The sequence below is a fragment of the Lucilia sericata genome, unplaced genomic scaffold, assembly GCF_015586225.1.
Source record: "Lucilia sericata isolate MDLA Ls3-8-SP2 unplaced genomic scaffold, ASM1558622v1 Contig000079F_arrow, whole genome shotgun sequence".
Classification (NCBI taxonomy): Eukaryota; Metazoa; Arthropoda; class Insecta; order Diptera; family Calliphoridae; genus Lucilia; species Lucilia sericata.
The window spans coordinates 334,015-358,746 of record NW_023994112.1 but is presented as its reverse complement, the minus strand read 5'-3'; the positions used below and the strand labels follow the sequence as shown (position 1 = coordinate 358,746).

Genomic DNA, 24,732 nt, shown 5'->3' with positions numbered 1-24,732 from the left:
GTTAGTTAGTTAGTTAGTAGTTAGTTAGTTAGTTAGTTAGTTAGTTAGTTAGTTAGTTAGTTAGTTAGTTAGTTAGTTAGTTAGTTAGTTAGTTAGTAGTTAGTTAGTTAGTTAGTAGTTAGTTAGTTAGTAGTTAGTTAGTTAGTTAGTTAGTTAGTTAGTTAGTTAGTTAGTTAGTTAGTTAAGTTAGTTAGTTAGTTAGTTAGTTAGTTAGTTAGTTAGTTAGTTAGTTAGTTAGTTAGTTAGTTAGTTAGTTAGTTAGTTAGTTAGTTAGTTAGTTAGTTAGTTAGTTAGTTAGTTAGTTAGTTAGTAGTTAGTTAGTAGTTAGTTAGTTAGTTAGTTAGTTAGTTAGTTAGTTAGTTAGTTAGTTAGTTAGTTAGTTAGTTAGTTAGTTAGTTAGTTAGTTAGTTAGTTAGTTAGTAGTTAGTTAGTTAGTTAGTTAGTTAGTTAGTTAGTTAGTTAGTTAGTTAGTTAGTTAGTAGTTAGTTAGTTAGTTAGTTAGTTAGTTAGTTAGTTAGTTAGTTAGTTAGTTAGTTAGTTAGTTAGTTAGTTAGTTAGTTAGTTAGTTAGTTAGTTAGTTAGTTAGTTAGTTAGTTAGTTAGTTAGTTAGTAGTTAGTTAGTTAGTTAGTTAGTTAGTTAGTTAGTTAGTTAGTTAGTTAGTTAGTTAGTTAGTTAGTTAGTTAGTTAGTTAGTTAGTTAGTTAGTTAGTTAGTAGTTAGTTAGTTAGTTAGTTAGTTAGTTAGTTAGTTAGTAGTTAGTTAGTTAGTTAGTTAGTTAGTTAGTTAGTTAGTTAGTTAGTTAGTTAGTTAGTTAGTTAGTTAGTTAGTTAGTTAGTTAGTTAGTTAGTTAGTTAGTTAGTTAGTTAGTTAGTTAGTTAGTTAGTTAGTTAGTTAGTTAGTTAGTTAGTTAGTTAGTTAGTTAGTTAGTTAGTTAGTTAGTTAGTTAGTTAGTAGTTAGTTAGTTAGTTAGTTAGTTAGTTAGTTAGTTAGTTAGTTAGTTAGTTAGTTAGTTAGTTAGTTAGTTAGTTAGTTAGTTAGTTAGTTAGTTAGTTAGTTAGTTAGTTAGTTAGTTAGTTAGTTAGTTAGTTAGTTAGTTAGTTAGTTAGTTAGTTAGTTAGTTAGTTAGTTAGTTAGTTAGTTAGTTAGTTAGTTAGTTTGTTTGTTCACATTCGAACAAATACACTTAGGCCTCTATCCTTTCGCGGTCTCTCTTACCAGTGCCCCAGGTGGGAATCAAACCCACGATCTCCTAACCCCTAACCTATTACATGCCATTTAATACTTCACAATAATTTTATAATTTCGAAAAATTTTATTAAATGTTTTTCATTAGAACTCTAAACAAGCAAAAGTGTTGCAATAAACTAAGTTTTATCTCCAAAAATAGCACAGATGGTTGTTGGTTAATCGCACAAACAGTATTTCATTTATAAAACTCACCAAGAAGCAGCTTTTTCGTTAGTTTTTATTCACAGAAGTTTTAGTAACAAACGATGACAATTTTATTTATTTTTTTAATTGATGTCTGACTTACTGGCATACGCCGAAAAAATAGCCATGAAAAAGATGAACAAAATATTTTTTTAACGTTACTATAGCAACGGAAAACCATAAAATTAGTTTAAATAATTTTAAGTAATTTAAAAACAAATTAAAAGAAAATACACAACTAATAACAATAATAAACAAACAAATTCCAGGAATATTCTTGAATTAAATTGTTAGCAGAAATTATTATTAAATTTTTCTTCAAAACTGTGATTAGTAGGAAAATTATAGACATATTTTTATTAATTTGTTTTAGTAATTAGTTAAATAAGTAGAAAAACATTATGTTTTTCATGGTTTATAATTATTAATAACAACCCCCAAGTAATTATTTAATTGGGTTTTTCTGTAAAAAAAAGAAAATAAAAACTTTTTATATCTTTTTTTTCATAATTATTTGTTTTACATAATTATTAGCAATACCTAAATTCAATTTTAATATTTCAAAACAACCATTAATAAGCGTTTTAAAACAAATTAAACACATACCCAGAGACCTAAAAAATGACTAGCATTTTTAATAGGGGATAAAAGCTTATATTTAAATTTAAAAAACAATTAGTCTATACCACTACTAATTTAGTTTCTATTATATTATTGATGATTTTAAACACCAACAACAGCAGCCGCAGCAGTAGTAGTGAACAGCAACAATAACTAGAAATAATTAATGACAAAAGTTTTTAGGGCTTTAACTTTATTGTTGTTATTATAAACATGTATTCAAATACTCATTCGTTGATTTATTCATAGGTTCACAGTGGTATTATTTAGTTAGTTCTAAGCCCTATTATGTAAAATGGTTTTAAGTCTGTATTTTCTTTGAATATGTTTTATATTTATTTTCCTCTATTCATGTGAACGTGTTATTTAGGTAAATTTGTGGGATAAAACTCATCGCAAAAAAAAAAAAAATACATACATACATATTTATAATAGAATTATGACAAACTATGTATATACATATGAATAAAAATAAATTATAAAAAATGTATACATACATAAATACATCTATCTACTATGTATGTATGTGTGTGTTGTATATTTTTTGCATAAAATTTTTTTAATATTTTTATATTGTTGTTGTTTGCAATTTAATCCTTTTTAAGCTCGTAATAGTTTAAAGTTTTTCATGTTAAATTCAAATTATACGAGTAAGAGTTTATTGTAACGTTGTTTTTCTGTGTATATGTATTTATTTGCTTGTATATGTAACTGTGTGTGGGTTAATACTCATACCTTTGTGTACCCTGCCAGCAATTTTGTAGTCGACTACGAAAAAAATTCACTTCTAGTTTACTTTTACATACTGACTATAAGCTAACTACAATGTAATGCAGAGCTGTCCCGAAATTTTGTATTTGGCAACTACAAGCTAACTATAATGTAATGCAGAAGTGCCTCAAAATTATCTGGAGAGAATTAATTGTATTTCAACATGTTTTCTCTTGTTTCTCTATTATTATGATTTTATTTCTTAACTTTAGTAGACTGACTATAAACGAACAACAATGTAATGCAGAAATGTTCCAAAATTTTGTATTTATTAACGTAAACAACCGACTTTTAAAGACTAGCTACAAGCTAACTATCATATAATGCGGGAGTACCCCAAAATTATCTGGAGAGCATTTTGTTTCGACATGTTTTCTCATGTTTCTTTATTATTTGGAATTTTGTTTTACATTTTTGTCATTTTCTTGTATACGTTGTGAAATTAAAATCAGTAAATTGGAACAATTAATTATAAAAGGTTAAATATTTCAAAACTCGGTCCCTAAATTCTAAATTCTGCTGATTAATACTGTAAATATAATACATCAACAGTTAACATTATACATAACATTTTAAAATTTATTTTAGATTTGGGTCAATGGGAATCATGGAAATAATGAACAAATCATTCATAATTTTATGGATACCGGTGTTATTATTAGTTCCCCTGCAGAAAACTGATATCTATTAATTTTAACGAACTAATATCATAACTTGTATTAAAGCGAAATGTAATTTAGATAACTAGAAGTTAAATTTTAAATATATTTAATTAAAATGTAATTAATTAATACAGTAGGGAATACAAAAGAAAACTATTACTTGACTTTTCTGCAACTAACTTTAAGTTAGTTAATAAAGAGTTACCTTTAAGCTAATTTTTTAGTAACTAACTTTAAGCTAGTTGAAAAATCATGCAGAGTCGGACAATTGACTACTGCGTAGGACATCGCCATGTTAAAATAGTCAGTTGGCTCCATTAAAAATAATCCAAGAATCAACCATAACTAGTTGATGAAAAGTCGGCTTTTAATGCATTTAAAGTTAGTTGAGTTGCTGGCAGGGTATATTTGGATTTTTTTCTTGATAGGGTTTATTGGTGTATTGTAGTATTGTTTATTAATACATACTTTGAAACATATGCGGGGGGTCTAACCAGGGAAATCTCATTTTGAATAATAAAGATTAAAATAAAATTTTGGTATTTTTTATAGTTTTTGTTATTCATTTTTTTCTATAGAAAAATTATGCTTAATAGTTGTAGTCAATAAAAAATATTGTTTCTACCATATTGTTTTTCCTTAAAAATGATGTGTCTATAACATTTTTTCTCAAAAAAAGAAAAATTGATTTTTCAACAAAAAATATAACAGTTTTTATAGAACATTTTTTTATAGCAGCCTTCTTCTATGGAAAATTTTGTATATTACATATTTTTCTATAGAAATGTCTTACAATAAACATTTGTGATTTACAGTTTTCTTGTGTATAACAGTTCCTTTAAATTTTTCTATAAAAAAAATCCGTATACAGTTTTCTATACAAAAAATATTTGCGTATAGCAAACTGAACTAGTTTAGTTCTAGTTAAGTTTAGTTCGGTTCTAGTTCGTCTAGTTCTAGTTAGTCTAGTTCAGTTCTAGTTCAGTTCTAGTTCAGTTCTAGTTCAGTTCTAGTTCAGTTCTAGTTCAGTTCTAGTTCAGTTCTAGTTTCAGTTCTAGTTCAGTTCTAGTTCAGTTCTAGTTCAGTTCTAGTTCAGTTTCTAGTTCAGTTCTAGTTCAGTTCTAGTTCAGTTCTAGTTCAGTTCTAGTTCAGTTCTAGTTCAGTTCTAGTTCAGTTCTAGTTCAGTTCTAGTTCAGTTCTAGTTCAGTTCTAGTTCAGTTCTAGTTCAGTTCTAGTTCAGTTCTAGTTCATTCTAGTTCATTCAGTTCTAGTTCAGTTCTAGTTCAGTTCTAGTTCAGTTCTAGTTCAGTTCTAGTTCGTTCTAGTTCAAGTTCTAGTTCAGTTCTAGTTCAGTTCTAGTTCAGTTCTAGTTCAGTTCTAGTTTCAGTTCTAGTTCAGTTCTAGTCCGTTCTAGTCAGTTCTAGTTCAGTTCTAGTTCAGTTCTAGTTCAGTTCTAGTTCAGTTCTAGTTCAGGTTCTAGTTCAGTTCTAGTTCAGTTTCTAGTCAGTTCTAGTTCAGTTCTAGTCAGTTCTAGTTCCAGTTCTAGTTCAGTTCTAGTTCAGTTCTAGTTCAGTTCTAGTTCCGTTCTAGTTCCGTTCTAGTTCAGTTCTAGTTCAGTTCTAGTTCAGTTCTAGTTCTAGTTCTAGTTCAGTTCCTAGTTCTAGTTCTAGTTCAGTTCTAGTTCAGTTCTAGTTCAGTTCTAGTTCAGTTCTAGTTCAGTTCTAGTTCAGTTCTAGTTCAGTTCTAGTTCAGTTTAGTTCAGTTCTAGTTCAGTTCTAGTTCAGTTCTAGTTCAGTTCTAGTTCAGTTCTAGTTCAGTTCTAGTTCTAGTTCAGTTCTAGTTCAGTTCTAGTTCAGTTCTAGTTCAGTTCTAGTTCAGTTCTAGTTCAGTTCTAGTTCAGTTCTAGTTCAGTTCTAGTTCAGTTCTAGTTCAGTTCTAGTTCAGTTCTAGTTCAGTTCTAGTTCAGTTCTAGTTCAGTTCTAGTTCAGTTCTAGTTCAGTTCTAGTTCAGTTCTAGTTCAGTTCTAGTTCAGTTCTAGTTCAGTTCTAGTTCAGTTCTAGTTCAGTTCTAGTTCAGTTCTAGTTCAGTTCTAGTTTCTAGTTCAGTTCTAGTTTCAGTTCTAGTTCAGTTCTAGTTCAGTTCTAGTTCAGTTCTAGTTCAGTTCTAGTTCAGTTCTAGTTCAGTTCTAGTTCAGTTCTAGTTCAGTTCTAGTTCAGTTCTAGTTCAGTTCTAGTTCAGTTCTAGTTCAGTTCTAGTTCAGTTCTAGTTCAGTTCTAGTTCAGTTCTAGTTCAGTTCTAGTCAGTTAGTCAGTTCTAGTTCAGTTCTAGTTCAGTTCTAGTTCAGTTCTAGTTCAGTTCTAGTTCAGTTCTAGTTCAGTTCTAGTTCAGTTCTAGTTCAGTTCTAGTTCAGTTCTAGTTCAGTTCTAGTTCAGTTCTAGTTCAGTTCTAGTTCAGTTCTAGTTCAGTTCTAGTTCAGTTCTAGTTCAGTTCTAGTTCAGTTCTAGTTCATTCTAGTTCAGTTCTAGTTCACTTCTAGTTCACTTCTAGTTCAGTTCTAGTTCAGTTCTAGTTCAGTTCTAGTTCAGTTCTAGTTCAGTTCTAGTTCAGTTCTAGTTCAGTTCTAGTTCAGTTCTAGTTCAGTTCTAGTTCAGTTCTAGTTCAGTTCTAGTTCAGTTCTAGTTCAGTTCTAGTTCAGCTCTAGTTCAGTTCTAGTTCAGTTCTAGTTCAGTTCTAGTTCAGTTCAGTTCTAGTTCAGTTCTTCATCTTCTGATGATATGCGATTCAACATTTTTATAGAAAACTTTATCACATATTTTATTAAAACTATTTGAAAGAAAACCTAAATGTCAAAGTTAAATTTTAAAAACATGATTTCAAAATTACAGGTTTTTTTTTATCAACTTTTGTTTTATTTAAATCTAACTTTACATTGAAAACAATTGTTGAAAAAAATCAATATAATCCCCAATTTATGGCAGGTATGTATGTATTTCAAACACAATAGTCTAGGTAAACTTATTACCATTTGGTATGTTTTTGTTTTTAGGCTTAAAATCGACAATACAAATAATGGTTATTAGACACATCAAGTGAAAAATATTCATTAAATATGCAGGCTTTTGACAACTTTTACTAAGATTAAACTACAAAGCATAACAATTTCAACACTATGGAAATAAAATCGAAGAGGTTCTAAATAATACTTTTTACAAGAAATTTGACAAAAGCAAATAATAAATATTGTTTATGGACAGTAGACTAATAAAAATAAGATATGACTTTGTTTTATATGAAAATGTCAATGCAGGTACATAAATGTTCACAATGAACAAAATTTTTTAAAATACGATAACTTAATGTTTAAAAAGAATAAGTTATAACAAAGGAGTGTAAGATAAATTTTATAATACAATTGTTGAAGACCTCGGTCAATGATGTTATAAATAAGACATGTGACTGACGTTTATATTTGAATTATAAATTTTCTTTAAAATTTTAAGCAAAAACAAATAAACATTTTTTTTCACAAAAATTATTTATTTATATATTATTTTCCAAAAATTTGTTTTCTGCTGGCTTAGAAATGATTTCAAGATAATTGCAAGTATAACTTTAGGCAGCTATAAAAATAGTAAATTCTTAATAAGTATTTATTTACAAAGATATACTAAAACTTTTTACAAATATTCCAAGAATTTGTCTTCTCATTTTAAAAATGATTATTCAATTTTTCACTATTAGTATGCAACTTAAGTGTACACAATAATGTGGTATACTTACAGGCTGCATTTTCCTGGAAAATATTAGTAAGTATTAGAAAAATACTTAGAACTTAGAGATAAATTGAGGAAACACTACAGCTGAAAAATAAGTAATTCTGAGCAAGAAGAAACAACTTTAACACGAAACTCTTCTGTAGTAGTTTAAGTTATAACAATCTTAAGAAAAACATATTTTCTATTTTCCCTTATTTTTCAAATATATTTTTATAGTTGTAGGATTTTTAAGATTTAGCCGGAATTTTAAGCAAACATTTCCTATTTTCAAAGCGGTTTTCATAAAATGTTGGTTTCCCTTAGTACTTCAACTTTTATCAACTGATTAAAATCATTAAATCTAACTGATAAATACCGTAAAAACAACTATGGTAAAAACCAAGACAAATTTTGTTTATCTTAATGATTTGTCGAAAACTTGGTGTGGTCTACCAGAGACAATTTGTGTTAGTAAGTACCTCTGTAGTTGAATATATACACAGAGATACACATGTGGTTGGAAAAATAGGAGATTTGCGTTTATTTTAAAATAAACGCAAATCTACCCAAATAACAAAAACAATTGAGAAATAAACCGTTTAAGAGAAAAACTAGATCAATGATCTAACGTTTTTTAGAAGATTTGATCAGTGATAAGACTTTTGTTAAAAGCTTAATACACTTTTATAGCATATTTAATCACTGACTAAATGTTTACAGAAAACATGGACAGTTATAAAATTTTGGACAAAACGTGGTAAGCTATTGACAAACAATCCGTTTCCAATAGTGAGCTTACTACCGTTTGTTAATATTTAGACAACGGATGTGTATAAAATTTAGATTTTGACAACGAATTGTTGTCGTACGTATGTATATACTTTGACAACGGATTTTATTGAAAAATTATAAACTCTTGGTGTCAATTTGGTACCAGGCGTGTTATTTCCTTTTCCCTCTGTGTAGTTTTATAAATACATATGATCAGTTATTGAGTTTTCGGTAAAACTTTAATCAGTGGTCAAGTTTCCTATATATATTTTTTTATCAGCGATAATTTTTTCTATAAAAGATTGATCTATAACTAAGTTTTTCTTAAAAGTGATCATGATTTTTCTATAATTTTTTTCAGTGATCGATTATACTATTAAACTTTGATTATTGATCAAGTTTTTGATCAGTAAATTTAATTTTTAAAAAAATTTCGATTTGGGATCAAGTTTTCTAAAAAAAATTATCAGTGATTTGTTTACAAAAGTTTTATACAAAATTTTCATCAGTGATCAAGTTTTATGTAAAAGTTTAATAAGTGATCTTGTTTTCTAAAAAAATGTGATCATTGATAGAGTTTTCTATAAGAGTTTGATAAGTGATCAAGTTTTTTATAAAACTGTTGATTGAACTTTTTTCTATAAACAAATGATCAGTGATCAAGTTTTGTACAAAAGTTTGATCCGTGAAAATGTCATAATGTTTTCTTATATAACTTTGATCAATAATTAAGAATTCTATTAAATTTCAATCAAGTTTTATATAAATTTGATCAGGGTATTATGTTTTCTAAATATGGGTATTATGTTTTCTACATCCGTTGTCTAAATGTTAACAAACGGTAGTAAGCTCACTATTGGAAACGGATTGTTTGTCAATAGCTTACCACGAACGAATTGTTGCAATGTTGTCAACATTACATAGTGTTATTGTACATATATATATACTTTGACAACGGATGGTATTGAAAAATTATAAACAGTTTCGTATCAATTTGGTACCAGGCGTGTATATTTCTTTTTCCCTCTGTGTAGATTTCTGATTAAACTTTTATAGAAAACTAGATCACTGATCACACTTTTGTAGAAAACTTGATTACTGACCCTATATTTTTATAAAACTGGATCATTGATCAAAATTTTTATACAAGCCTTAATCAAAGATCAAAATGTTATAGAATACTTGCTCTCCGAATAAATTTTTATAAAAAAACTTGAAAAAAGATCTGACTTGATTACTGTGTTACAAACACCGACATCAGAAGTCTTTGAAGGAAATCGAGCCCACGATCTAAAAATTTCACCTATTTTTCTGTTAACAAGTGTAAACATAAATACTATATGTATGTAAATATAATCCCTTATATGTATGTATAAACACACTTATACATTTCCATGCTAACGAATACATTCATAAGTATGTGTGTAGGAGTACGATGATGCGAATACATGTGTTTTACTTTTTCTTATACAATTTTTATTAAACATTTTATTTATTTTTGTGTGTTATTTTTTTTTGTAACCAATGAAAAGGAAAGAAACACGGTCATAAAAAAGCATAAAAAAATAAAAGATTAATATACATACACACTTATACACTCACTCACACAAACACATTTAACCAAACAGACACAATTTATACAGAAAATAAAAAGAAAATGAAGGAGAATAAAAAAAAAATATACATTATTATTATATGAGAATATATGCGAATGTGAATCTGTGTGTATATGTGAGTATGTCTCTGTATGCTTGTGTATGTATAAAATGTAAATTGTGAAAATCCTTTCAAATACTATAAGGGTCGTTCTATGAAATCCATTTAATACTAAAAATATACAAAAATAAATAAATACATATACGAAATAATAATAATGAATGAAAAAAAAAAATTCTATACAAGCAAAAAAAGAATAATAATAAATAAATAAAACAGCAAACCAACATCAGCAGAGTAGCAGCAACATTTATTATTTGATATTTATAAATATTACGAAAAAAAACACACACACATAAAAAGTAAAATAAAATAAATACCTAAATATACATAAAAAAAATAAACTGAGGAGACATAAATATTAACAAAAATATGAAGCCAATTGTAAATGAGTGTCAATTCAAATTTCAATATGCAAAACATCAAAAAAACCTTAAAAACAGAAGACGACCATTAAAAACATCAACAACAACGTCAACACCAGCTCTAGCAGCAACAACAACTATTAAAATATAAAATAACAACAATAATAATAATAATAATAATAAAAAAAAAAAAACAAAAATTATTAACGACAAAAAAACAACAACATCAAGTAATAACGACAAAAAACATGTTATTAACTATAAATCATCAACATTATCATCATCGTATAGGAAGTTTGATTAATATGCAGCTATTATTTCTCATCTTATTGGGTAAGTGAAATAATAAATTATCAAAAGTACTATTATAATTGTATGACTGTATGTATGAATATTCCAAAAATAGGATAAGCAATAGGGAATGAATGATTTCAGTCACCACTAAAGGCATGAGTGAGCAAATAAATAAATTAATGAGCGAGCGAGTAAACGTACAAGTGACTGACTGAATAAATGGTTATAGATAATATTTTAGTCATGTATGTCTATTTACATAAATAAATACCCAGCAGTTCTGAGTGACTGTTCAGGTCACTTTGATTGAATATGCACAATTGACTTTGATCAATTGACTTATTTCATTTTTGCAAATATTGTGCACACTGATCACACTTTTGTAAAAAACTTGATCACTGATCAAAGTTTTTAAAAAACTTAATCACTGATCGTACGTTAATAGAAATCTTGATCGCAGATCATATGTTTATAGAATTCAATAATTAAAAACTCGATCTCAGTTGTAAAAAACTTGATCACTGATCAAAGCTTTTAGAAAGCTTAATCACTGATCGTACGTTAATAGAAATCTTGATCGCAAATCATATGTTTATAGAATTCAATAATTAAAAACTCGATCTTCGATCAAACTTTTATAAAGAAGAGATCATTTTTTTTTATAGGAATTATGATCGCTTTTATAGGAAGTGTTTATGAAAAAAACAGATTTCTGATCAATTGTTTATATAAATCTTTACTAATGATCAGTTTTTACTTGATCACTGATCAAACATTTTATAGAATTTAACACATTATGGTGACAGATGAAATTGTTATAGAAAACATTATCACTGATCATATTTTTATGGAAAACTTGATCACGTTTATGAAAAGTTGTTCGCCAAACCATTTCTTTTTGATAACCTTTTTTGCTGATCAACAGGGAACCCGAAAACATGCTCTAAAAAAGTGTTTTAAGCGCTTTAAATATGCCGTAAAAAACTTAAAATATGCTCTTAAAAATTAAAAAATATGCTCCAAAAATAATTATTTTAACATTGAAAATCTCAAAAACACTGAAATTGTAATGAAAAAGCATGAAGCCATTTAGTTAGTTAGTTAGTTAGTTTGAAAGGAGGATGCATATACATCAAATCCGAAGAAATACACCTAGGCCTCTATCGGGCTCCTTAACCAGTGCCTCAGGTGGGAATCGAACCCACCACCTCCGGTCTACCAGACTAGAACACTAACCACTAACCTACCGGAGGCCACTAACCTACCGGAGGCCATTTGGTCCCCAAAAAAAAAACATATTTTAAACGACAAAGTTTGACACATTTCTTCCAATTGTATTCATAGCTTCTAAACTGAAATTTTAATCCTTGTTGTCATAAAAACCAATAATTATACTGTAATTAAAATTTCAACTTTCAAAAAGACACAGAAAAACGCCGAAACACGTGAATTTAATTTTCGGTCGTAGAATCTAGTAGCATACTCCGTTTTGAAAAGTTGGGTCAAAATCGGGTGATATTGTATTTTAAAGTATACACTGTTTCTGAGGTGTTTTTTAATTATTTAAATTAAAAAAAAAAAACTTTCACGTATAGAAAAGTATATAAATACATGAAACTAGAGTCCATTTCAATTAATTATGCATATATATTTAGTTTTTTTATAATTAGTTCGTATGTCTATGCGTGAAAACTTTTTCAAAATTTAAAAAATAAAAAATCACCTCATAAACAGTTCATACTTTAAAACGCAATATCTCCCGATTTTGACCTAACTCTTAAAAACGGAGTAAGCCACTAGATTCTACGAACAAAAATTAAGTTTAGGTGTCTCGGGGTTTTTCTGTGTCTTTTTGACATACTTACAGTGCACAGTGGTATAGGAAAAAAAAAAAGAGGGAAATAATTCGGTAACTTCTAAACGGTTAATCCGATTTTAATGAAATTTGGTATGCACAAAGAGGAGGTGTTGTCGAGTTTAGGTTTTGAATTTGGACCTTATAGGCCAACCAGGGGCCCGGCGGGGGGTCCTCAAATTAGGACACCTCGGCTATGTTAAATTTTTAAAACGATCCTATTTCTTCATTTGAGTTCCGATTTAAAAAAAATTTCGTATATAGAATCTCCTCATCGAGCACTATAAAAAATGTCGTCATAGCAGTAAATTATCTCTTATAGTTTAGGAGATATTCGCATTTGAAAATTAAAATTTTAAAATTTTTACCGTTCTTACTTTAGTTTTTTGATAATAGCGGGTCCAAATATTCCCGATTTTCGCCATTTCTTTTTTTATTCGCTTAACAACAAGTTATATATCAAGCAGTGAAAGAATTATGTAAAAATCATGACTGAGTCCAAAGTTATAGGCATTTTAATTTAAAAAATTAAAAAAAGGCGATTTTTTGCCATTTTTTTGGGAAAAAAGTATCTTTTTCTTTTTAAGTTATCTAAAAAGTTTCTAAGAAGATGTATATAGAATTTATACTTTTTGAAAAGCTGACTTTACATAAAATACGATAAATGAAACAAAACCTAAAAATTTTTGATACCGAGGGGACCAGGTCCATCCAAAAAACCCTATTTTTTTATAGAAAATTCAATTATGAGCATAAATTCTCAAATCGCATAGTCGATATCAAATTATAGTGACCTGTTTTATATGACCCAATATGTTCTTAATCATTTTGTAACGGGTTTCGATAACCCCGCCCCTGGTATGGATATAATAGGCAAAAAACCAAAAAATCCCATTTTTGCGATTTTTTAAAACTTTTTTGGGAATTCCGGGATTTCTAATAAGAAAATTCGAACTTTTTATTTAATTTTAGATTTTGAGTAAAAAAATCTACCTAACTGTAAAATTTCATCAAAAAATATTCATAAATAAAATTTTTATTGCAATTTGAAAAATTTGTATCTTCGCAAAAACTGAATAAAAAACATTTTTTAATTTTTTTAAAAAAAGTATTCCGCGAATTTTTTAATTTTCAAAAATTATATACAGTTTTGAAAAATAGACAAAATTACCTTTCCATTGATATATAACATGCCTACCTAATGTTTTTTAAGTGACAAATTAATTAGGGAAAACTCAACATCTTTTAGAAAATTTACCTAGCACTATTATTTTCATCCATAACGTTAACTCTTAAATTTGTTACATATATTAAAAATTTTCAGGTATTATTTTTTAAACTGTAATGATTTTTACCCCTATAGGTCACTTTAATAGGTAGCTTATTAAAGTGACCTATTGAGGAAAAATTCATTACATAAGGATACGTTAGACATATTAGGTAGAATATCATAACCCTTTAAAAAATAATTTAATTTAAGTACCTGTAATTAATATATAAGACAGGTTTATATCTGTTTGTAATTATTTGTAATTTTCTAACCATGGCGATCGTACTAAAAAAAAATGATTTGTGCTCCATTTTATTTGAACACTCTTCAGCTCCTTTTCAAGATAAAGTGAACTTCTTATTGAAATATATTGAAACTGCACATAAAAATAAAGTGGATAAAACTGATATATGTAAAATTGAAAATTTTATAAAATCAGTTGATATAAAACTGAAGAGTGTTCGGTATTCCATTGCTAAATTTCGATCGAAATTTTCTGATTGGCTGGATGAATGTGTAGAAGTTGCTATTTGCGTATCAACTGTTGGTGCTCCCTGTAAGCAGTATGAGGATTTGAGCTCAAAATCTAAGAGGAAAAGGTTATCAACTTCACTAGAAACCTTATCTAACGAAGAAGTTTCGGACACTTTTAAAGCAATGTTAAGAAAAGAAAAACAGCCTTTGGATGCCATAAAAATTGCAAATATTCTTCCAACCGCATCACCAAGACGACTGAAAAGAATTGTAAAGAGTATACCCACACCATCATCTGATACAACGTTCACTGAGGAAGAAGCTATTGCGCTTATGTTGCAGCTGGGATTAAGTCGTGATAACTACATAACGTTAAGAAAGGCGCTATCTGAAAAAGGAGTGGATGTTTTACCATCATATGACAAAATAAATGAAAAGAAGAAAAGCATTATACCACCTCCTATTGAAATAACTGATCGGAAGGCTGTTATTGGACTCGGCGCTCTACTCGAAAATACTGCTTTAGGGATTGCTTCTGACTTTTCTTCAGACCAACTAAAAAAAATAAATTCTTGTGATCTTCAACTCATTTGTAAGTGGGGATGTGATGGATTATCAGCACTCTCGGAATATAAACAAATCAACACAAGTGAATCATCTTCCGAGTATAAAAGTGTATTTATGGCATCGCTAGTTCCATTAAGAATTCGAAAGTATGCTGACAGCGATTCTCCATCAACCAGTTTCGATGATATTTGGAAGAATTCGACTCCAGGATCCAAAGCTTTTTGTAGGCCAATAAGCTTTGAGTATATAAAGGAATCCAAAACAACAACGCAAGATTTGATAAATCGTATTGAAGCAGAAATTAAAAACTTGGAACCTATAACAATCGAAATAGAAAATTATTCGTTTAACATGTCCTATGATTTAAAACTTACAATGATTGATGGGAAAGTTGGAAATGCCATTACAGGAACATCATCTACTTGGTACTGCTACATATGTGGTGATAAAAAATCAGAATTTTCGAATATTTCCAAGCAAAGATCAATAAATGAGGAAACATTACAATTTGGAATATCCCCCCTACATGCTCGCATACGATTTCTGGAACATTTTCTACATTTAGCATATGATTTAAAGTACAGAAGCATACCGGAAAATGCAAACAAAAGTGCAAATAACAATAAGGAGTTAATGGAAATGAGAGCCAGTGAGAAACGAAGAATTCAAGAGGAATTTAAAAAGCGGATGGGATTAAATATTGATAAACCACTCACAGGATATGGAAGCACAAACGATGGTAATACCGCTAGACGTTTTTTTAAACATTTTGAAACTACTTCCGAAATAACCGGAATTAGTATGGATTTACTGCAAAAGGTCAATATTATTCTAATGGCGATAAATAGCAAGCATAAAGTGAACGCAACAAAATTTGGAGAGTATTCTACAAAAGTTTCTAAATTACTTTTGGAATTATATCCCTGGAAAGAAATGACACCTACAGTTCACAAGATATTATGTCATGGAAAGGTCATCATAGAACATAATATTCTGCCTTTAGGAGAGCTTACAGAAGAACCCCAAGAATCGAGGAATAGAGACTTTAAGCATATTCATCAGTTTAGCTCAAGGAAGTGTTCTAGGCAGTCTCAAAATGAAGATATTTTTAATAATCTGATTCTATCTTCTGATCCTGTTTTATCTACTATAAGGAAACGTTGGATTTGCTACAAAACGTTAGCATTTGAAAATATTCATGAATTTAAAGATTTACTTTATCTTTTAGATATGGACTACTGTGATACCGATTATTTTACAAAATTATATTAATTTATAAAAAAAAATAAATAAAGACTATTTTTATATAAAATAAATACTTGTTAATTTTTTTTAGGGATAAAAAAAAGTGTTTGTAAAAATTCATAAAAATTTAGGTAGTAAAACATGCCTAACAAATGTATGGATGAAAATAATAGTACTAGGTAAATTCTCTAAAAGATGTTGAGTTTTCCCTAATTAATTTGTCACTTAAAAAACATTAGGTAGGCATGTTATATATCAATGGAAAGGTAATTTTGTCTATTTTTCAAAACTGTATATAATTTTTGAAAATTAAAAAATTCGCGGAATACTTTTTTTAAAAAAATTAAAAAATGTTTTTTATTCAGTTTTTGCGAAGATACAAATTTTTCAAATTGCAATAAAAATTTTATTTATGAATATTTTTTGATGAAATTTTACAGTTAGGTAGATTTTTTTACTCAAAATCTAAAATTAAAATTCAAATTCAAAACCTAAACTCGACAACACCTCCTTTTTGTGCATACCAAATTTCATTAAAATCGGATTAACCGTTTAGAAGTTACCGAATTATTTCCCTCTTTTTTTTTCCTATACCACTGTGCAGTGTTATCAATACTAGTTTTTTAAACGATAAAAATGGATTGGTCTCATGAAATCCAAAGTAATCGGTTTTATGTTCGATTTAAAATTTAATGCTTTATTGAATAAAAAACTATAACATTGGTTTTCATGAGACTAATGTATTTTTTGCAGTTTTCAAGTTCTACAAACAAAAATAATTTTTTTTCAAAATTTTAAAATAGGCTAAAAAAATAGGCTTTAAAAAATAAACGAGTAAGAGTGTTATATTCGGCTATACCGATGTCGAATTTCATCTATATACTCGTATATTTAGGCCAGTTATAAGCGTTAAAGTAATTTTCTGAAGGGGACCTTATATGGGTCGATCCTCATAAAATTTGGTAGACAGAATTTGGTTCGTATTAAATTTATTTGTGTCGAATTTCATCGCTAAACTCGTATTTTTAAACCATTAATGAGCGTTTTCTGAAGGGGACCTTATATGGGGGGTAGGGTCAATCATGGACCGATCCTCATAAAATTTTTTAGATAGATTTTGACTCGTATGAAACTTACTTATGTCGAATTTCATCTATATACTAGTATTTTTAAGCCAGTAATGAGCCAGTAATGGACCGATCCTCATAAAATTTTGCATAGTGATTTTGGATCATAAGAAACTTACTTATGTCGAATTTCATCGCTATATTCGTATTTTTAAACAAGTTATGTTATCTTTTTTGATGGTGGGTATAAAAAATTAAATTTGATTTTTTTTAAATAAAAAATGTACAAAAATGAAAAAGAGCTAAAAACTTCAAAATATGCACTAAAAGAGTAAATATGCTCTAAAAACTCGAAAATATGCCATAAATATGCTACAAAAGTCAAATCATGCAAAATTGTGCTCTTATGGGTAAAATATGCAAAAATATGCTCTAACAAATCGACGCCAAAATTCTAAAATTGGTCTGAAACGTGTAAATATCTTATCCATTAGTCCATACGACGCAACACAAAAAACATGCATTTGCATATTCTGGTTTCCCTGCTAATCAAACTTTCATAAAACAACTTTATAACTGATCATCTGTTTATAGATCCCTTGATCACTGAATGTAAACTTAAGTATATAAATCATCAATAGAAGACTTCATCAATGGCTAAGTTTCTATAGAAAAATCGATCAAACAATTCGATCGATAAAATATTTGCAGAAAATTTGATCACTAGTTAACATTTTATAAGAAAAAAAAACTTAATGATCATATTTTTGTATAAAATTTGATTACTGATAAAATATTTTATAGAAAATTTGATCACAATTAAATAAAAAACTTGATCACTGATCAAATTTTATCACTGATCATATTTTAATGAATATATGATCACGTTAATAGAAAATTTGCTTAACGATAAAAATTTTTTTAAAATTCTTCATAACTGATTACTTTTATAGAAAACTTGATTACTGATCATCGATTTTTTTTATAGAAATTTTGATCACTGATAGAAATTTTACTAAAAATTTGATTGTAAAAATCACGTCACGATCACTGATCAAACTTTTATTAAAAACTTGATTAATTATGGTAATTTTATAAAAAGTGGAAAATCATCGACCAATTTTTTAAAGAAAACATGATGACTCAGCAAATTTTAGAGAAAACTTGATCAACTTTTTAGAAAAACTGATTACTGATCAACGATTTCTAGACACTCAACCGCTGATCATAATTTCATAGAAAACTTAATTAAAACTTGAATTTTTTTTATAGAAAAGTTGATAATTCTATAGAAAATTATTTACCAACAAACTTTTTACAGAAAACTTGATCCTGATATTTGATATACATAATAGATGCTTGACTTACACTTTCACTCATATTCATATCAAACGAATAGTTAGACATTTAAGAAAAGGAATACATTGACTGATGAAGCTTATAAAATCTACCGGATTCAATATGATTATTTTTTTTTTCGTATGTTTATACAATTTATACTATATGTTATGACATACAAAAAACACACCCTCCTAAATACCCTAACATTACCAAAAAAAACTTCTATAACTGTAAAATTACCCACTTCTTACCAGACGACACAATCAAATTTTCTTACCAAAAACCCACAAGAACGACATTTCTTAATTTGTCATGTCGATGACGTATTAAGAAATTTTTTGTAGAAAAAAAAAAACTAGACAAACAAAGCCTTAATAGTTTTGTTTTTTTATAGGGGCGAAAACTAAAATTTCTAGTTAGTTAAATAAAGGTAATTTGGTATTAACATGTACTGGCATTTATTTAGAATATTAGATGTAGGTGTTTGACAAGCAACAAAAAAAAAGGACTTGTCATTTTCTACTTTTAGCTGTAACAACAACATTGTAGTTAGAATGTGATTAAGAATAAATAAAACAAACAAATAAATGTAATTAATATGGTTAGAATTAGAAAGTCCATTAGACAAGTAATAAAATATTTATATATAACAAGAAATTTGTTTAAAACTGTTTATAAACATTTCAAAAAATGTCAAAAAAAACTTTTTATTACATTTACTAATGAGATAAGAATTTATAAATCCTATTATCTGTAATGCATAGGTTAGACACTAACACGAGTCAAACAATTTTCTTGATCGCTTAAAACTTGATCAGCTATCAAATCTTTAAAGAATACTTGTTCACTGAGCAATTTTTTATCAAAAAAATTGATCCGTTATCAAGAAGAAGTTTGTCATTGATCAAATTTTTACAAAAAAACATAATAACCGATAAAATTTTAATAGAAAAAATGATCACACATCGAATGTTTTTAGATAACATGATCGCCGATCAAGTCTTTATGGAAAATAGTTATAGAAAAACAATTCTACACAAAAATATTGATCACTGATCAAATTTGAAAATTTTATCACTGATTGAATCTATAAAGAAAACTTGATCAGTGGTCAATATTTAAATTATAGAAAAAATGATAAAATTTTTTCTAGAAAACTTGATCATTGATAAAATTTTAATAGAAAACGCGATTAGTCATCAAATTTTAATAGACAACATGATTAGTGATCAAATCTTTATAGAAAAATACATGTATTTGTGAACAAACCTTTAAAGTAAACGTGAACACTGATCAAACAATTATGGCATGAGATCACCGCTCACATTTTTATAGAAAACTTGATCTCAGATCAAATATTTATAGATAACATGATCGTCGATCAAGTCTGTAAAGAAAACTTGCTCATCAATCAATTGTTTAGATCAGTGATCAAAATTTTATAGAAAACTTGATTACTGATCACCGATGAAATCTTTAAAGTAAAATTGTTCAGTGATCAAATTTTTGTAGAAAACCTGATCACTATAAATTTTTTTTTAGAAAACTTGATCATTGATAAAGCTTCATAGAAAAAATTTACTCACAAATCAAATATTTAAAGAAATCTCTATGAAAACTGTTAATAACTGTTAAAACTTTTGTAGAAAATCGATCACTGATGAAATTTTTATAGAAAGCTTGATCAGTGGTCAAATATTTATAGAAAACTCAACTCTGCGGAAAACTTGAACACTGATCGAATCACCGATCTTATCTTTTAAAGCAATTTGTTATAGAAAACTTGTGCTCTAATCAGACGCAATTTTTACTAAAAAACCGATTAAAAAATTTATATATTTTGGTTTTAGTTATTACAATCATTCAGTTTCTTTTGACTAACGTCAAAATGTGGCGCTCCGGTAGGTTAGTGGTTAGTATTCTAGTCTGGTAGGCCGGAGGTGGGTTTAATTCGCACCTGAGGCGCTGGTTAAGGAGCGTACAACAGGCCCGAGAGAGGCCTAGGTGGATGGCTGCAGAAGGGGACAGCCGCCGTGGCAAACGAACGAACTAACGAAACGAACGAACGAACGAACGAACGAACGAACGAACGAACGAACGAACGAAGAACGAACGAACGAACGAACGAACGAACGAACGAACGAACGAACGAACGAACGAACGAACGAATCGATACGAACGAACGAACGAACGAACGAACGAAACGAACGAACGAACGAACGAACGAACGAAACGAACGAACGAACGAACGAAGAACGAACGAACGAACGAACGAACGAACGAACGAACGAACGAACGAACGAACGAACGAACGAACGAACGAACGAACGAACGAACGAACGAACTAACGAACGAACGAACGAACGAACGAACGAACGAACGAACGAACGAACGAACGAACGAACGAACGAACGAACGAACGAACGAACGAACGAACGAACGAACGAACGAACGAACGAACGACGAACGAACGAACGAACGAACGAACGAACGAACGAACGAACGAAACGAACGAACGAACGAACGAACGAACGAACGAACGAACGAAAGAACGACGAACGAACGAACGAACGAACGAACGAACGAACGAACGACGAACGAAGGAAGGAACGAACGAACGAACGAACGAACGAACGAACGAACGAACGAACGGAAGACGAACGAACGAACGAACGAACGAGAACGAACGAACGAACGAAACGAACGAACGAACGAACGAACGAACGAACGAACGAACGAACGAACGAACGAACGAACGAACGAACGAACGAACTAACGAACGAACGAACGAACGAAACGAACGAACGAACGAACGAACGAAACGAACGAACGAACGAACGAACGAACAACAACGAACCGAACGAACAACGAACGAACGAACGAACGAACTACGAACGAACGAACGAACGAACTAACTAACTAACTATAACTAACTAACTAACGTAACTAACTAACTAACTAACTAACTAACTAACTAACTAAACTAAACTAACTAACTAACTAACTAACTAACTAAACTAACTAACGTCAAATTGTAAATATTGCTTTCTGTTCACTTTTAGAACAAATTTAACTACTTTAACCAATATAAACAAATAATATCTTGTTGTAAACAATTTCTTTTTTTCCAAAAAGTATACAAACAATAATAGCTACTTAGAAAAGTTCGTAAAAAAGGTAAAATTAAAGAAAATTTCTAACACTTAATCCTATTCCATTAAGTGCCATCCATTATACAAAATTTTTTTTAACCTTATTCAAAAAAAAACTTGAAAAGTTTAAATTTAGGTTTAAAAACATAAAGGATTTTTGCTAAAACCAGACATTAAGTAAACACAGACAAAACTGGTCCATCAATTAAGAAGCCCTCTTCTTATCCATTTACTTCAAAATGTCGTTTATAAAGAAAATAAAACATTTAGCAATATTCAAAAAAGATTTATGTGATAGTAAAATTCGATTAGCAACAAATTTTCTCTGTTTTATGATTTAAGTATGATAATGCTATTTTCATATCATCATCCTAAAAATGCCATAAAACCATGACTTGTAGCATTGTAATAAAGAATACATAAATACTTCAAAGCAAAATATATAATAAAGAAACAAAATGTAGAAAAATAAGCATATCATTCAGATCACATAAAATTACTCTCTATACATTAGATGTCAAATACAAATTAAAATATGTATTGAGGGGTTTATTACATACAAAAGGAAAATTTGATGGAAAAAAAACCTCCTTGCACTCATTCTTCAAAAATTTTAGTTTGAGATTAAATAAAAGAATTCTAACTATGTTACAATTGTTTTTCGAATTGTTCTAATTTCTTTAAGCGTGTTAAAAACAGTTTTTCACACACTTTTTTATATTTTTTTTTCCTTTTCTAAGAATTTTTACAAAAGACAATTGTAAAATAAAGAAAATTTCCCTTTTTATAAGTTCAATTGTTGGGAAATGGAAAGACAAAAGCCTGCCAGTTATACACAAATGATTGTTGTTGTCGCTTTAAAGTTAATAAAGCTTTATTTAGCGAAATGTCGTTTTCGTTGACAAAACCTTTGATATGTTTAATAAGTGTAATCACATGTGTATGGAAGCGGAAGCTTTTTAGTTTTTCTTAGAATGAATTGATTAAGTGTTTATGTTGTGGGGAATAATAAACATTTTGCTATTAACATTTTAAGTTTAAAATCTCAATATGCTAAGGGCGACATTTTGTTATAATTTTTAGTTTTTTCTTTAAAGAAATTAACATACAAATGCTTAACAACCCTTTTTTTATTAATTTAAATGAATTAACATGCAAATACTTAACAGCTCTTTGGTAGGATGTTAGAGAGTCTTATCTTAATTATGCCATCAACTGACAAAGACAACAGAAACGTTTAACTATTTGACAAGTATCAGAAATGTGCTTCTAGTGGTTGGTATTGGATTTTTCTTTTGATATCTTTAGTTAAAGCTTTCATTTAAAAATTTCCTAAAGAAAATGTTTGTGCCAACAACAGCTATGCTGTTTTATACAGAAAATGTTTGTCATTAAACTTTAGAAACAGAAAATTATTGTCTTAACTAATTTTTTATAAAATGTTTGTCCCAACTAATGGGACATTAATTTTCTATAGAAAATGTTTGTCCCAACTAATGGGACATTAATTTTCTATAGAAAATGTTTGTCCCAACTAATGGGATATTAATTTTCTATATAAAATGTTTGTCCCAACTAATGGGACATTAATTTTCTGTAGAAAATGTTTGTCCCAACTAATGGGACATTAATTTTCTATATAAAATGATTGTCCCAACTAATGCGACATTAATTTTCTATAGAAAATGTTTGTCCTAACTAATGGAACTTTAATTTTATATAGAAAATGTTTGTCCTAATTAATGGGACATCCATTTTCTATAGAAAATGTTTGTTCCAACTAATGGGACATTCATTTTCCATAGAAAATGTTTGTTCCAACTAATGGGACATTCATTTTCTATAGAAAATGTTTGTTCCAACTAATGGAACATTCATTTTCTATAGAAAATGAATATCCCATTAGTTGGGACAAACATTTTCTATAGAAAATGTTTGTCCCAACTAATGGGATATTAATTTTCTATATAAAATGTTTGTCCCAACTAATGGGACATTAATTTTCTATAGAAAATGCTTGTCCTAACTAATGGGACTTTAATTTTATATAGAAAATGTTTATCCCAACTAATGGGACATAAATTTTCTATAGAAAATGTTTGTTCCAACTAATGGGACATTAATTTTCTATAGAAAATGTTTGTTCCAAATAATGGGACATTAATTTTCTATAGAAAATGTTTGTCCCAACTAATGGGACATTAATTTTCTATAGAAAATATTTGTCCCAACTAATGGGATATTAATTTTCTATATAAAATGTTTGTCCCAACTAATGGGACATTAATTTTCTATAGAAAATGTTTGTCCCAACTAATGGGATATTCATTTTCTATAGAAAATGTTTGTCCCAACTAATGGGACATTAATTTTCTATAGAAAATGTTTGTCCCAACTAATGGGACATTCATTTTCTATAGAAAATGTTTGTCCCAACTAATGGGACATTAATTTTCTATAGAAAATGTTTGTTCCAACTAATTGGACATTCATTTTCTATAGAAAATGTTTGTTCCAACTAATGGGACATTCATTTTCTATAGAAAATGTTTGTCCCAACTAATGGGACATTAATTTTCTATAGAAAATATTTGTCCCAACTAATGTCATATTAATTTTATGTAGGAATATTTGTCACAACTAATGGGACATACATTTTCTATAGAATATGTTTGTCCCAACTAATGGGACATTAATTTTCTATAGAAAATGTTTGTCCCAACTAATGGGACATACTTTTTCTATAGCATATGTGTATCCCAACAAATAAGACAATGATTCCCTATAGAACATTTTGTCCCAAAACGATGTTGTTCCAATGTAAAGGACACTGATTTGTTAAAGAAAATGTTTGACTTATGACCTTCTAAACTAAATGACCCAAATTTTCAGCAGAAAAATGTAAACAACTTTAGTTAAAATTACCTAATCGGTCAGTCGACTGCCAATTTTTCCATAACATCTCAAATAAATAGTAGTAGTAGTGGTGTAATAAGTCGAGCTATTAAAAACAGACTACTAAAAAATGAGATTTTAAATTCTTCTTTTCGTATCTAAATGAATGTCCAATGATACTGATGCTGATGCTAAAGAAATTTTGATAATTGAAGCTTTAAAACAAAATACCGTTTATATGGTCAATAAAATTTTAAGTAACACATTTTAAGCCAACATGTGTTGTAGTAGTAGTAGTAGTATGTATTTCCAAACGATATGAATGAGAACATAAAATGAAGAAATAAAAAAAAATATATAACTGAAACGAAAAGCACCACAATAAGATCAGTTATGACGTTAAATGTAATGTTTATGGACGAAACATTACAAGATGAGTTGAGGATGTATGATGATGCTTTTACTGTTTTTATTATTGTT

At 28.6% G+C, this 24,732-nt stretch overlaps 1 protein-coding gene across 6 annotated transcripts in view; it reads left to right on the top strand.

Annotated features, from left to right (window-relative positions):
* The window catches only part of LOC119616555 (limbic system-associated membrane protein-like), a 96,672-nt gene that overhangs the window by 30,675 nt on the left and 41,265 nt on the right, over positions 1-24,732 (top strand). For 3 of the 6 annotated variants that reach the window (XM_037972977.1, XM_037972974.1, XM_037972973.1), the window contains exon 2: positions 9,947-10,425. In XM_037972977.1, the coding sequence (XP_037828905.1) occupies positions 10,341-10,425 (85 nt within the window). In that variant the 5' untranslated portion in view covers positions 9,947-10,340. Of the gene's footprint in view, positions 1-9,582; positions 9,743-9,812; positions 10,426-24,732 lie in introns of those variants that run through there. The other 3 variants (XM_037972975.1, XM_037972972.1, XM_037972976.1) reach the window with 2 other exon arrangements.